This window comes from Canis aureus, chromosome 2 (assembly GCF_053574225.1).
Source record: "Canis aureus isolate CA01 chromosome 2, VMU_Caureus_v.1.0, whole genome shotgun sequence".
Taxonomy (NCBI): domain Eukaryota; kingdom Metazoa; phylum Chordata; class Mammalia; order Carnivora; family Canidae; genus Canis; species Canis aureus.
Window position 1 is genome coordinate 54,537,055 of NC_135612.1, and position 13,564 is coordinate 54,550,618.

At 43.6% G+C, this 13,564-nt stretch overlaps 1 protein-coding gene across 1 annotated transcript in view; it reads right to left on the reverse strand.

Annotated features, from left to right (window-relative positions):
• Positions 1 to 13,564, reverse strand: part of IQGAP1 (IQ motif containing GTPase activating protein 1) — a 109,026-nt gene that overhangs the window by 20,203 nt on the left and 75,259 nt on the right. The window contains exons 16-26 of the mRNA XM_077873087.1: positions 11,706 to 11,796; positions 11,354 to 11,521; positions 10,470 to 10,612; positions 5,797 to 5,967; positions 5,030 to 5,113; positions 4,861 to 4,932; positions 4,700 to 4,769; positions 4,137 to 4,345; positions 3,373 to 3,528; positions 2,987 to 3,150; positions 2,065 to 2,289 (exon numbers count right to left, since the gene is read on the reverse strand). Coding sequence (XP_077729213.1) covers positions 2,065 to 2,289; positions 2,987 to 3,150; positions 3,373 to 3,528; positions 4,137 to 4,345; positions 4,700 to 4,769; positions 4,861 to 4,932; positions 5,030 to 5,113; positions 5,797 to 5,967; positions 10,470 to 10,612; positions 11,354 to 11,521; positions 11,706 to 11,796 — 1,553 coding nt within the window. The remainder of the gene's footprint in view (positions 1 to 2,064; positions 2,290 to 2,986; positions 3,151 to 3,372; positions 3,529 to 4,136; positions 4,346 to 4,699; positions 4,770 to 4,860; positions 4,933 to 5,029; positions 5,114 to 5,796; positions 5,968 to 10,469; positions 10,613 to 11,353; positions 11,522 to 11,705; positions 11,797 to 13,564) is intronic.

Sequence of the window (13,564 nt, forward strand, 5' to 3'; positions counted from 1 at the left end):
CTTTGATCTAAAATGGACTCATGGACTGCGAGAAGGATATCTTAGTACCCTTGAGCCAGTCAGTGCCCTGTCATCTAAGGATGGCCTGGGTTGCCAGCAAAACTTCCCAGGCGAGTACTGAATCTGTTGGCCACATTCCAAGATTTGAGCCTGAGGAGTACAAGGCAAAACAAAAATGGACTTTTCACTACATCAGCAATGATCTGCCTCCAGGTAACAGATTTTTTTTTAAAAGATTTTATTTATTTATTTATTCAGAGAGACCCAGGGGGAGGGAGAGAGAGAGAGAGAGAGAGAGAGAGAGAGAGAGAAAGAAGCAGAGACACAGGCAGAGGGAGAAGCAGGCTCCATGCAGGGAGCCCGACGTGGGACTGGATCCAGGGTCTCCAGGATCACACCCCGGGCTGCAGGCGGCACCAAACTGCTGCGCCACCAGGGCTGCCCTCCAGGTAACAGATTGACACATTACTGAGAAATGGATCAGGTGCTGGATGATCCCAACAGGGGCTAAGGCCCTTTCAGTCAGTAGAATGTCTGTTCTCTACCCAGAGTGCACCTTCCTCTTTGCCTGGGGGCCAGGTACCTGGAAAGGAGCATGATGCTGAGCAGCACTATTCAAAGTATGAGCTGGTACCAGTCTATAGATCAGTCCAGGATGGGAAGAGGCCTGAGCCAGATGTAATCAACACACTAGGTCCTTCCCTAGTAAATCTGGCTATGAAAAAAACCAGCTGAACTAAGCAATGTGCTGAGAGACACAGTGGATTTTTCACTTACTGGTTCAGAGCACACTTTGAGTAGCAACAGTACGGAGAGCCACTCCTCAGCTCCAGAAAACTTCACGCAAGACCTAACTCTCTACAACAACCGGGAGAAACCACCCTTGACCAAGCTGCTCAACCCTCTCTTGTCCTCACTCAAGCTGGATAAAACCAGAAACATGCTGGCTCTCTGACCTTTATTTTCCCAGCATTATGCACATCAGACTGACACACCTTTCTTTAGATATGTTAATGTTGGTGGTTCAACTCCCATCCTGGCCCAACCCTCCCCCAGGATTCAAGGGCAGCCCCACACCATCCCCAGATCTTTATTATTTTTTTTTTTCTTTTAAAGATTGATTGATTGATTGATTTGACCCACACAGAGGCAGAGACACAGGCAGAGGGAGAAGCAGGCTCCACACAGGGAGCCTGATGCAGGACCCGATCCCGGGACTCCAGGATCACGCCCTGGGCAAAAGGCAGGCGCCAAACTGCTGAGCCACCCAGGGATCCCTCCAGCTCTTTCTTTTTTAAAAAAAGGTTTTATTTATTTATTCATGAGAGACAGAGAGAGAGAGAGGCAGAGACATAGGCAGAGGGATAAGCAGGCTCCTATAGGGAGCCTAATGTGGGACTCGATCTCGGGACTCCGGGATCACACCCTGAGCCAAAGGCAGATGCTCAACCACTGAGCTACCCCCAGAGTCCCCGCAGCTCTTTAATGAAACACGGTGATCTCACACACAGAAGTCTTCCCATCCAACTGCATCTTCAGTGATGTCAGTGTCCCTTTAGGTCCTGGACTCCCAAGCTCCTTCCACCTTCGGGCATGAATACTCTGCTCCAAGCTCTCAGCAAGTCTGGCCCCATCTTAATCTTTAGGTTTCAGCTAAATGAAATTTCACCTTCTCAGAGAGGCTTTCCCTACCCACTCTGCCTGAGCTGGCTCCCTCTTGCAATTTTCCATTATAGTTCCCCAGGCAAGGCTTGGTAAAATTGTTAATTTGTAATTTCATTTTTATGCACCTGTCTCTCCCATGCAATAAACTATGAACAGGGGGCAGAGAGCCTGTTTTGTTCATTACTGTATTACTATATGTATATATCTAACACAGTGCCTGGAACACAATAAGCACTCAATAAGTAATTTGCTGAGTATATGGATCAATTACCAGGTCAAAAATTTAAAGAAGAGGTTTCTAAGGAAAAGCTATTTGAACATTACAAATCAAAGGTTAACTGCTTAAAAAAGAAAATCATGAAAATAGGAAAGGAAAAGATGTTGCAGTTGTTACCATACCTTGCTTCTCCCGTCTGAGACTCCATCTGATTGACCCAAGATTTGTATATATCCACAGGGTCAGTTTTGATGTTGAGAGACTTGTCATCCATAATCTCCTTCACGACAGGGGCCAGGATCTGTCTAAGGGCATTCTGGCCCCGGGCACCTCGGTTGAAACTCACAACCATCTTAATAACTGTAGGATTTCCTGTCACGATCTCTTGAACTTGATCAACTTTTGACCTATAAAACATCAGATACAAACTTAATTTAAACTAATCACAGAATCTTTTTTTTTTTTTTTAATTTATTTATGATAGTCACAGAGAGAGAGAGAGAGAGGCAGAGACACAGGCAGAGGGAGAAGCAGGCTCCATGCACCGGGAGCCCGACATGGGATTCAATCCCGGGTCTCCAGGATCGCGCCCTAGGCCAAAGGCAGGCGCCAAACCACTGCGCCACCCAGGGATCCCATAATCACAGAATCTATTAATGTAAAGACAGAGTTTCTACTTAAAGAAAGGCTCCATCCTCCAGAAAGAGAAACAGCTGAAAGAGTGCTCTTTCTCTAGAAACATTCCCTGACAAACCTGAATCCAGGACCCTCCTGTTGTTTGCAGACTCAATCATGGGAACATGAATGGTCCTTTATTAGATAAATATGTGGAATCTTCATGTTTGGATCAGTTCTTTAAAAATCATATCTTAATATAGAATCTTCCTAAAATCACTTTAGTAAATCTCTTAATCTACCACCTCCCTGAAGCAGCAACATATTAGACTCGTGATGTAAAAACTAGAAGCTTCTCTCAAGTATGCATCTCACATAGATCATGGTGTTAACTGAGGTCAGGCAGTGGTATGGGCAGGCCTGACTCTCAAGCTGTGAGTGTGAGTGATGGTGGGACAGGTCCCATGCCCAGCAGCAACCCATTCATACTTGATCTCCTCCTGGAGTGCTGTCTTAAAGAGCCGAAGGAGCAGGTACTCCTCTCGCTGGTTGGATGCGTAGTTGTATAGGGTAAAGATTACAGAGTCCATGAACTTGGTGGACTTATTCTGGGGCATCTGAAAAATCAGCTTCGCCAGATAGGTGGGGTTGGTCTGAAATAAAACCAAGGAATAAGTAATTTCTAGGTAATATAAAGGCTGGCACAAATATTCAAGTTCTTTTAAACTTGAAGGATTAGAATGTGCATTAGTAATAAATAAAAATAACACAGCTCTTTCCTTACCCCTTAGTGGAAGCCAGAAATAGAGATGTATGGGAAAGGCTTCCTTGTGGGAAATAAGCTAAATCTTACAAGATCAACTCCAGCCACTCACCTGCAATAAATAAAACAGGTGTTGATAAGCTTCCAGTTTTTCTCTCTTCTCCTTGCTCAATGCCTTGAGACCTCCCTTCTGCTTATTCAGCATCATCATATCAGACAACTGTTCCTTATTTTTCTTGGTAAGTTTTTTACTGTGGGAAACCACATCCTGGAAACGAAAGCATACACATAAATCAAAAAGCTTTGAAAGATGAAACTGGATACTGTAGGAAAGGTCATTTAGCACCAAAAAAAAAAAAAAAAAAAAAAAAAATACATCTGCTGCACTGGCAGATCCCATTAACTATTTTAGAATCACTACACTGTACCCTATCTTCAGCACACCAATCAAATCTCTTACTTCCACCTCCCTATTAAGAACTTGCACCATAAAAACATCCAAGTACTCAGGAAACCAGCTTCTGGGAATCTATAATAAAAATACAGTCTTAAATACCATAAAAGCTACATATTCACTGAGACATTAACTGCAATGTTATTTGTAATAAAAACTTGAAAAACAACCTAAATGTCTGATGGGTGCTGCCATTAAAAATAGTGTTTATGATTAAATCCTTTAATCCTTTAATTAAATCCTTTTCTCTATTTAAAATTTCACTACTGAGTTATTTAGTTTCCTACGTAATTTTTAAAGGATATGTGGCATTAGCCAAGAAGAAAGCCAGCCTCCACCCTCCCTGCAAGTCAGAATAGGTGAGGCAGGGGGTACTGAGTAGGACGAAGGGCCCCGAGGCCTCTGCTGGCGCTGGACCATACCTGCAGTGTGATTTTATTTTTCACGAGCAGTCCAATTTTGATATCCATGAGATTGAGGTCATTCTCCAGCTGCTGGTTAGAACGAATGAGGGTAATGACCTCTTCTCTCATCTTCATCAGATCAAGCTCCTCCTGAAAATCTTGGTCACTTTGGTCAAGCAGGTGGACAAATTTTCGGACCACAATCATAGGAGGGTCCTCGGCATTGACTAACAGAAAGAAAGAACGTGTGAGATGGGTAATGGAATTACCAGAAAAAGTTCTAAGTCTTGGGGAAATGTCAGCATTGTCTTGAAATAATAACTTTATACACACATAAGATGTTTATTTTTGAGATATGCAAAGACAACCAGCAAGTGCAGTCTTTTTGGTCATGCCACAGGTTAATACAGCAAGCAGCAAGACATGTAGCCACGGGTTAATGGAGAGACTTACGTCACGAGCAGCACCCTAGCCCCCAAGCCTTGCCTTCAGGACCAGAAAAGAGATCCGTGGAGAATACCCAGAACCTGATGGCTCTCAACCACGGCCTCAACTCCTGTCTGCCGAGCACAGTTACTCACTGAGAGTCTTGTAGTCATCACGAGCTTTGTTTGCCCGAATAAAAGCCTGGATTTTGATAATGTCATTTATCTAAGCAACAAAGAAGAAGAAATTCCTTTGTTTGTTCATCAAAAATACAGCAAAACGAATTCTACTGGTCCTTATACCCAAGGGTACTTACATGGTCTCGGAAATACTGCAGGCGATCTCTATAGCGCTTTCTAGCTTGGTGCATCCTAGTCAGGGACTGAATCTGTGGAAGACAGAGCCTGAACATTAGGACAGTCCTTCTTCTCAAGACCTAGTGCACTCAAAACTCCACACTGAGAAACACTGTGGGACTACTATACCTTTACAACTTCATCTTTGTGGGCACGCAGGTAAGCTAAGCGGTCCTGATATGCCTTCTTCTGCTTGTAACCTCTCCATTGTGACTGAAATCATCAAAAGTTATAGTTGATATATTACTTCCCAAGGATCAGAGGAAGTAAAAAAATCTCATCTTCATCGATTACCCAAGAGCAATTCATGATGAAACTTCCAAAGGACTATGCCCAGCAGTGACAGGGGAATGAGGGCACGGGCTGTACTGGAGGGCACATGGCTACCTCCCACTTCCCTAATATTGCCATAGCCCTTCATTCCTATTAAGGGCACCCACACAAGTTCTCTTCTTGGCTCCTTACAGCAAATCAGGTGAAGACGATAAATGTTAGTATCCCCATGCACAGATGAAGAAGCAACTTAAGAGGAGGCTTAGCACTCCCTGGCAGGGCGGGGCCTTAATTCCTAACTCAAAATTTTTCCCGTGATGCCACTACCCTGTCACTGTAATCAAACCACAGCTGTTTCCCCTCAATATTCAAATCTGACACAAAGGAATGGTGTTATAAATTACCCAAGAACTGCCTCTGGGCTGGACAACTCACCACTACCCCATCTAGCACACTTTGATTATTGTGATTGTATCAGTAATAAAGAGGATGCACTTGTCAAAAAAAAGGAGAGACCAAGAAGTCAGAGGGCAATAATCACTCTCATTTGATTCTAAGAGCTGTCTGCCTACTACCCCTGCTCTGGAATCCCACTGGCTGCCTGCAGAACGGGCTCTGGATACCTGAATGCAGGTGATGGCAGGGATTTGTTTCTTCAGGAAGTTCATCCTGGATCGGAATTCCTGTCGAACCAAGTATCCACGGCAGCAAGCCTGCAGCCTGGTGATCAAGCCTTCATTGGCTAGCCAAAGCTGTTCTCGGTTGTATGCAGCTGTCACCCCAGAGATGGAGCTCTGAAAAGGCATTCAGTCATATTGGGAGACATACATAGCAGAGAATGGACACAACTTTAACCAATCTCACCCACAGCGCACACACCGACCCTCAGGGCTTTCCAAGTCTGTCCCACAGTAGGGGGCTGTAGGAATGAAGATGTCAAATCTATTTCTCAGGGCCAACACTGACTGCCGAGAACTGCATTCGGACGAGAGGACGGAGTGGCAGGTACAACACAGGGCTGGGTACCAAGTCCCAGAAGCCCCTACAATGCTCACAGTGGAGGAAGGAAGCAGGGGGAAGTGGCTGGATTGCAAATGGCCCTGACAAGTAGCCTAGAGCATGTGGGCTGTGACCACAGGCACTGGAGAACCGGCAAAATTTCCAACAAAGGAATCCAGCCAGGAGTCTTATTTTTAGAAAAGCAGCACTGTTATCAGAGGAGCTGGCAGGTTGGTGTCAACGGGTGAATCAGAATGTGGTTACTGTAATCCAAGGAAGGGGTGACCCAGGTCTGAGTGGGGGCAGCAAGAACATCTGGTTATTCTCCCCCCCCCCCTTTTCCTTGGTATCAGAGCCTTGATAGGTTTTTCTGGCCAATAGCACATACAGTTAAAAGACTACATAAGCTGGGGGTGTAAGTGGCCCATGCAGTGTAAGCAGAAGTAGTTCGGGAAGACCTTTGGGAAAGCTGCTTAAGAGAGAGACAGACAGCTGGCCTCATGCCTTCTTTGCTCTCCTTCGCTTCCTCCTACTCTGCCTGGTAACTGGATGGAAGGAGCTCCAAGCTGTCATTCTGGATGACAAGGTGACCTTGAGAGTGGAAACCACATGGTAAGAATGTCAGAGCAGAAAGACAGATGGACCCTGGGAACAGATGCCACGGTGGAGCCACCACACCTTTGCTGGACTGCCCAACTCCGGGATTATTTTATGTGAGAAAAAAATACACCTTTATATACTATCGCAGCCTGTTTTTCTGTGAGACTGTCTGAGGTGTCTGCTGGACTTCTAGACAAATAGAAAGGCAGAGCTGGTGGTTAGAAGGAGGAGTCTGGAGGTACAAAATCTGGGGTTCACAAGCACAAAGGAGTGAGCTGGAACCACAGACCTGAATGAGGCCCCTGAGGAAGAACAAACAAAGGAGAAGGAGGCCAATGGAATCCTGTTGTGGTTCAAGTGGAACAAAGGCAGGCATCGAGGGAGATTAAGATGGAAGAGAAGAGGGAAGTGGGAGAACCAGAAGAGAATCACATTAAGGAAGCCAAAGAGTTGCAAGTTTAAGGAAGAGAACACAGTGAGAGGTCAAATATGAGGAGATTTCCTAACTGAACCTGGCAATTAAAAGGCTATCAAGAAGTTCTAAAGTAAGAGTTTTACAGGGTGTCTGGATGGCTCAGTTAAACACCTGCCTTTGGCTCAGGTCATGATCCTGGGGATCATGAGTGGGGAGTCTGCTGCTCTCTCCGCCCACCTCCTGCTCACACACTTTCTGTCTGAAATAAAATCTTAAAAAAAAAAAAAAAAAAAAAAAAGTTTTACTAAAGTAAAGGCTGGACAGGAAACTGTATTGCTGTGAGCTAAGTGAGTGGTAATGGGCAATGAATTAGTGAGGGGCAGATTAACTTTTAAGGCATTCAGCAAGAAGAAACAGTGACAAGTTTGTAGGCAAGGCCAAATCAGGAAAGTTCCACAGGCTTTAAAAATACTTGTCTTTTTTTTTTTTTTTTTTAACCCCTACAATGAAGGCAACAAGACTATGTATGTATGCAGGCTACTACTTAAAAGTATACCCCTGGGTCAATGGCATCAGCATCACTGGAGGGCTGGTCAGAAATGCAGATCCCCAGGCCTCATCTCAGACCCACAGAATCCATCTGCACTTTACCAAGATCCCTGGGGAACATTCTCTCTCTCTCTCTCTCTCACACACACACACACACACACACTCTCTCTCTCTCTCTCTCTCTCTTTCTCTCCACTCTGAATTCAGAAAAGCACAGATCCAGGTGACATAGAAGAATTTTCAGAACTATGAGAGGAGGAGGAGTACAAGCTGTATGATAAACTAGAAAAATGAGAATGAAATCAGGGACAAAATGAACAATAAGTTTTGGAAAAGAAAATGATGAAGGATTCAGTGAAAATCCAGATTCAGTGAAAATCCAGATTCACTGAAAGTACAGGAAGTGGGGAGTGGGAGAATCCAATTTGATGGCCACTATTTTTCTTTTTTTAGGGAGGTTAGTTCATGCACCAAAATGAAGCAACACCCTTCCCCTTTTTTAAATTCTATATAGGTCCATATGCAAAATACTAAGTAGGAGTGTCTCTGTAGAGGTTAATGAGCTAAACAAAAGAGTGACTCAAAAAAAAAAGCTAAAAATCACTCTGCTAAAGAGGTGGCCAGGCTTGCTTACTGTGGCACGTTAAGCCCTTGAATTCAACTTGAGCCTCTTTTTGCATACTGGCAGTGCTTGTCTCCCCATAAATGGCCCATGTTTCCCCAGTCCTTTGGGCCTTTCCCCACACACAGTCCCTTTCTCTTTTCCACACCTGCTGAAATATTATCTGTGCTTTCTCCAGAACAAGATTAACTGCTTCCTAGACATTCCTCTACGTCACTGTTTTTTAGAGCATTTGTCTCTGTCACCTCACTCTGCAGGACTCAGTTCTGGGCTGTTTTCATCAAAACACTGTGAACAACAGGAAGCCAGAGACTCTGCTACATTGTTACATCAAACTGAACATTCACCCAGTCTGAGGGCTTTCCTTAAATTTCATCATGGTGAAATCATTAGCAGAGAAGATGAAATGCCAGGAAGGTAAGAGGAGAACTTCAAGCATAGGACACAAACCTGGCCCTCTAAATAATGGGACTATTTCACTTTTTACATATGTAGGTATCACAATTATTCTACACAGGATCTGGGGAAGCAGATGGCCTTTACTGTCCTCTCTCTAGGAATCTTTGTGCCTATTAGTATCATCTTGGGGTGTCTGGTTGGCTCAGTCCACAGAGCACCTACCTGACTCTTGATTTCAAGGTCATGAGTTTGAGCCCTAAGCCCCATGAGTTTGAGCCCCATAGTTTTAAGAGATTACTTAAAATAAATAAATAAATGAAATGAAATGAAAATAACATTTCTAAATATGACCTCACTGAAAATTTCTCCTCAATAACCTTTTCCTCTCTTTTAATGTTCATTAGACAATTCTAGTTTAATGAGCATTAGCTCAGCACTAAGTAATGTGAAGAGTGCTCAAGAGGGGGCACCTGGGTAGCTCAGTGATTGAGTGTCTGCCTTTGGCTCAGGTCCTGATCCCAGGGTCCTGGGATCAAGTCCTGCAACGGGCTCCCCTCAGGGAGCCTGCTTGTCCCTCTGCCTATATCTCTGCTTCTCTCTCTGTGTCTCTCATGAATAAATAAATAAAATCTTAAAAAAAAATCCAAGTTGGTTAAATTCTGAATTAATATGAAGTTTTGAGGGGGCTTCAAATGAAGTTGGGAGGGGAAAGAAAAGAGAATTTTAAAAAGATTCACTGAGAAGGGGTGCCTGGCCGGCTCAGTGTGAGAAGCATGAGCCTCCTGATCTCAGGGTCCTGAGTTCGAGCCCCATAAGGGTGTAGAGATTACTTAAATAAACTTAAAAACAAAACAAAACAAAACATGGAGGATGTAACATTTGAGATGCTTGTATCCAGAAGGATAGAAGTCTGACAGATATAGATGGCAGGGAATGAACATCCCATGACAGCAGGGACATGTGTTATCCATAGCTTAGACCATAGCCTGTTACAATCAAGGTGTTAAGTAACTGCCAAATGAGTGAGCAAACTCCAATAAGAAAAAACAGCATAAGCAAACACACGGAGGATGGGGGAAAAAGCTATTTCAAAGCAGCTATTAAAAAAATGCTATGCTTATTTAAAAGTACAAGTTATATTCTAAAACAGCAGTTTCAGGTGCCCGGGTGGGCTCAGTCGGTGAAGTATCTGCCTTCAGCTCAGGTCATGATCCCAGGGTCCTGGAATCAAGCCCCACATTGAGCTTCCTGCTCCAAGAGAGCCTGCTTCTCCCTCCCCCTCTGTCCCTCCTCCTGCTTGTGCTCACGTGCTCTCTCTCTCTCAAATAAGTAAAATCTTTCAAAAAAATTAAAAAACAGCAGTTTGGAATTTGTGGAGCAGTCAAAAGAAGAGAGTGGAAAGGCAAATGAGAGAGATTAATAGTAACTGTATTTAACAAGGAGTCAGAACAACTTTTCATTTTGCCTTTTTCCTGATCTAAGTTTTCTTTAATGAGCACACAATTTACCTGACTTCATCTTACAGTTCTGATGCTTTACTAACTTAGGCCCTAGTCATTCCCCAAACACTAGGAAAAAAGCTAGTCCACATAGTTCATTACATAGCCTTCATTTTAGTCTAAGGCTTCTAACCATAGCCCCTGTCCTCTTCACTAATATTCGCTCTAGAACACATTCTCTCAGCTCTGCTCTCATGAGAAAATGGGACCTACCTGGATCTCCTCCCGAGAAAGCTGCATTGAATTCTGCACAAAGTCCGAGGGTTCCTCCCATCCTCCTTCCTGGGTCTCCAGATTGTGATAGTAATAGTATCCACCTTTCACCCAGTGCTTCACCCACTTGCTGTTATTATCTCCTGACAGAAAATAAAGGAAAGATAAAAGAAACCCAGGACCACACTTCCCACACTCATATATCTAACACTGCAGGATTATTCTGGCCAGGGTTAACACTTTAAATAGAACCATTCCAAAAGCCTGTTCCTTGCATCTCTAAGAGTAAAGAGGCATCCTAAGTCCCTCTAAAATCATGGCTTTGTCATGTCTCATTTAGTTCACTCATTTCTGTTATAAAAAGGAAACATGAAATCCAATTGTGGAACTAACCTTGACTTTGTTCCTTCCAAAGCCTGCATCTAAGACCTTGTGTGTCAGAAAACTATTCTGATTAAAAGATCTGCAAACATTCAGCTTCTCCAGTTAATACAAAAAAGCCATGCAATAGGATGAAAAATTTTATCTCTATTCCCCTCTTTCTGCAGATAAATGACTTTTAACTATCTATAGACTTAGGCAATCAGAATTAATGACGCCCTATGAAAGATAAAGAGTCAAATATTTGGATCCTTCTTGTCTTTTCAGAAAATTGACCTTTTTTAACACAGCTGCCCTCAAGGAGGTGGGGAGGTGAGAAAAAAAATATTATATATATATATATACATATATATATATATATATATAGGGGTATTATCTCCTTAGGGGCTTTAAAATAAGCCTAAATACTGTGCTTCTACACTAAAGTATCTTTCCCTACAGCTGTCCCCTCATAGATTCAAGCTCTTCTTTTCAACGCAGGTACATATTTCCCCATAACTCACCTGCTGCCAGTTTTTTCTTCTTAGCTTCAGCAAGGTCACTCTGGTAAGTTTCACCACATTCAGGGATGACTCCATATAAGCCGACATCAGGAGAACGAAGGGCACTCAGTGTCTTGGCAACATCACCACTCTCCACTGCCTCATTAATGGCATAGATTCCTAGGGCAACTGTCTCAGAAGAGAATTATCACCAGAATAGTTCAGAAAGTGTCTAAAGCACACACATCTTCACAATCTGTTCGCCCCCCTGCCCCCACTCCATCCCTCTATCAAACTCAATACTGAGATGGGGAACATGGCACCAACCCCCCCACCCCCTCCACAGAAACAGAAACAAGCAAGTGATACATACACTTCTGTGCTTCCTGGGTATCTTTGTTGGACTGCCAGATTCCACCTTGAATTTCATCCAACCACAACACAGCTGACTCGTCCTGTGTTTCCTACACACCATTAAAAAGCAAAACAACATTACAATCATGTACAAGTGATCAAGGTGGCTTCTGAGGCCCACTCAGATGTAGAATAAGTTTCAAAAACACAGGACACATCAAATAGTCAACAGGAAGAGGCTGGGCATCAAAAAACTGGTAAAAGATGCAAGGAGACATGCCTCAGATGCAGGTGAGGGGCACATGAAGACGGAGGCAAGTGGTTCAGGAGGTCAAGAGCAACTAGCAGTAGCAAAAGGACCAAAAAGGGAAGGGGCCTAAGGACTGCATTAATGTGACTAGGGCCATGCTATGAATATGAATATGTAGTATTTTGTAGAAAGCCCTCTTTGCCAACAAAACTGAAAGGAAGTTAATATTCTCTATGATTACTGTTTTTTAGACCATCAGACTTTATCAGAGGTAAAGCCAGGTGTCATTACAGGCAATGCTCCATATCCTCAGTTTAAATTCTAAAACGTGAATGTTAAATCAGTTGTTGGAAACTTAAAAACACATAATCCACACAAAAATATAATTAACGGTGATTAGTTTCCTCAGCATGGACAACAAAAGCCTCACAGGGCCATAGTGCAGTCTGACTTGAATATTGGAGACACACAAATGAAATAGAAGTGGTGCTTAGTTTCCCTCTTTCTAAATGTCTTTGACTTTTTTTTTTGAGACAAAGTGCACGAGCTGGATGGTAGGGAGGTGCAAAGGGAGAGGGAACATCTTAGGCAGGCTCCTCACTCAGCATGGAGCCTGATACAGGGCTCAATCTCATGACCCTGAGATCATGACCTGATCCAAAATCGAGTCTGTGCTTAACTGACTGAACCACACAGGGGCCCCCAACGTTTTTTTGTTTTTGTTTTGTTTTATAAGTAGCTTATTGGCAATCATTTGCTCTGGGAGGCATTTTAAACAGAACTAGATTGGCAGAAATATCCTTCTCTAATATCTTCCAGTTTTCAAGACTACCTACCATTCTCTGATTTGGGTAAGTAGCTCAAGGGTTTGCCCTGGGTACTCACTGCTGCGCGGGTACAGGCAGCACAATCAATACTCCTAATCTCAGCATGAGAATCAGAAATGGAAACTTCTGATACCAACTTAGATTTCAATGGTCGTACTGAGGTTATAGAAGTTTCAACTATCGGGCAGCCTGGGTGGCTTAGGGGTTTAGCACCACCTTCAGCCCAGGGCATGATCCTGGAGACCCTAGATAGAGTCTCATGTCGGGCTCCCTGCATGGAGCCTGCTTCTCCCTCTGCCTGTGTCTCTGCCTCTGTGTGTGTGTGTCTCATGGATAAATAAAATCTTAAAAAAAAAAAAGAAGTTTCAACTATCTCCAACAGGGTCCTGTTTGCTAATATTTCCAAGTCTGTATAGAAAGCACTCATCCAGTAGATTAACATAGCAGCCTTCTCCACAGGAAGGGAAGCACCTCAGGTTTGAAGTGACCAGGCTCAGAGTCATTTTGGAGATGATCCTGGCAGATCCAACAAAATTAACTGCTTCTCAGGCTTGAGCTAATAGCAAATGGGGTAAATGGCAGATCACAAGTCCATTTGGACTGCTTGGTGAAAATATAATCTGCCAAGGCACCAATGAGATAACTGTGGGCAGGAACCATAACTACGATGCCAGATGAAGCAGGGTCTGGGCTTCAAAGCAAAGTGGACCTTTCACTGCCCTCATGGGGCCCAACAGCCAAAGTCACTAAAGCTCAGAGAAGGCTTCACTATCTTCCCACATTATAGTGGAGGGAGACACA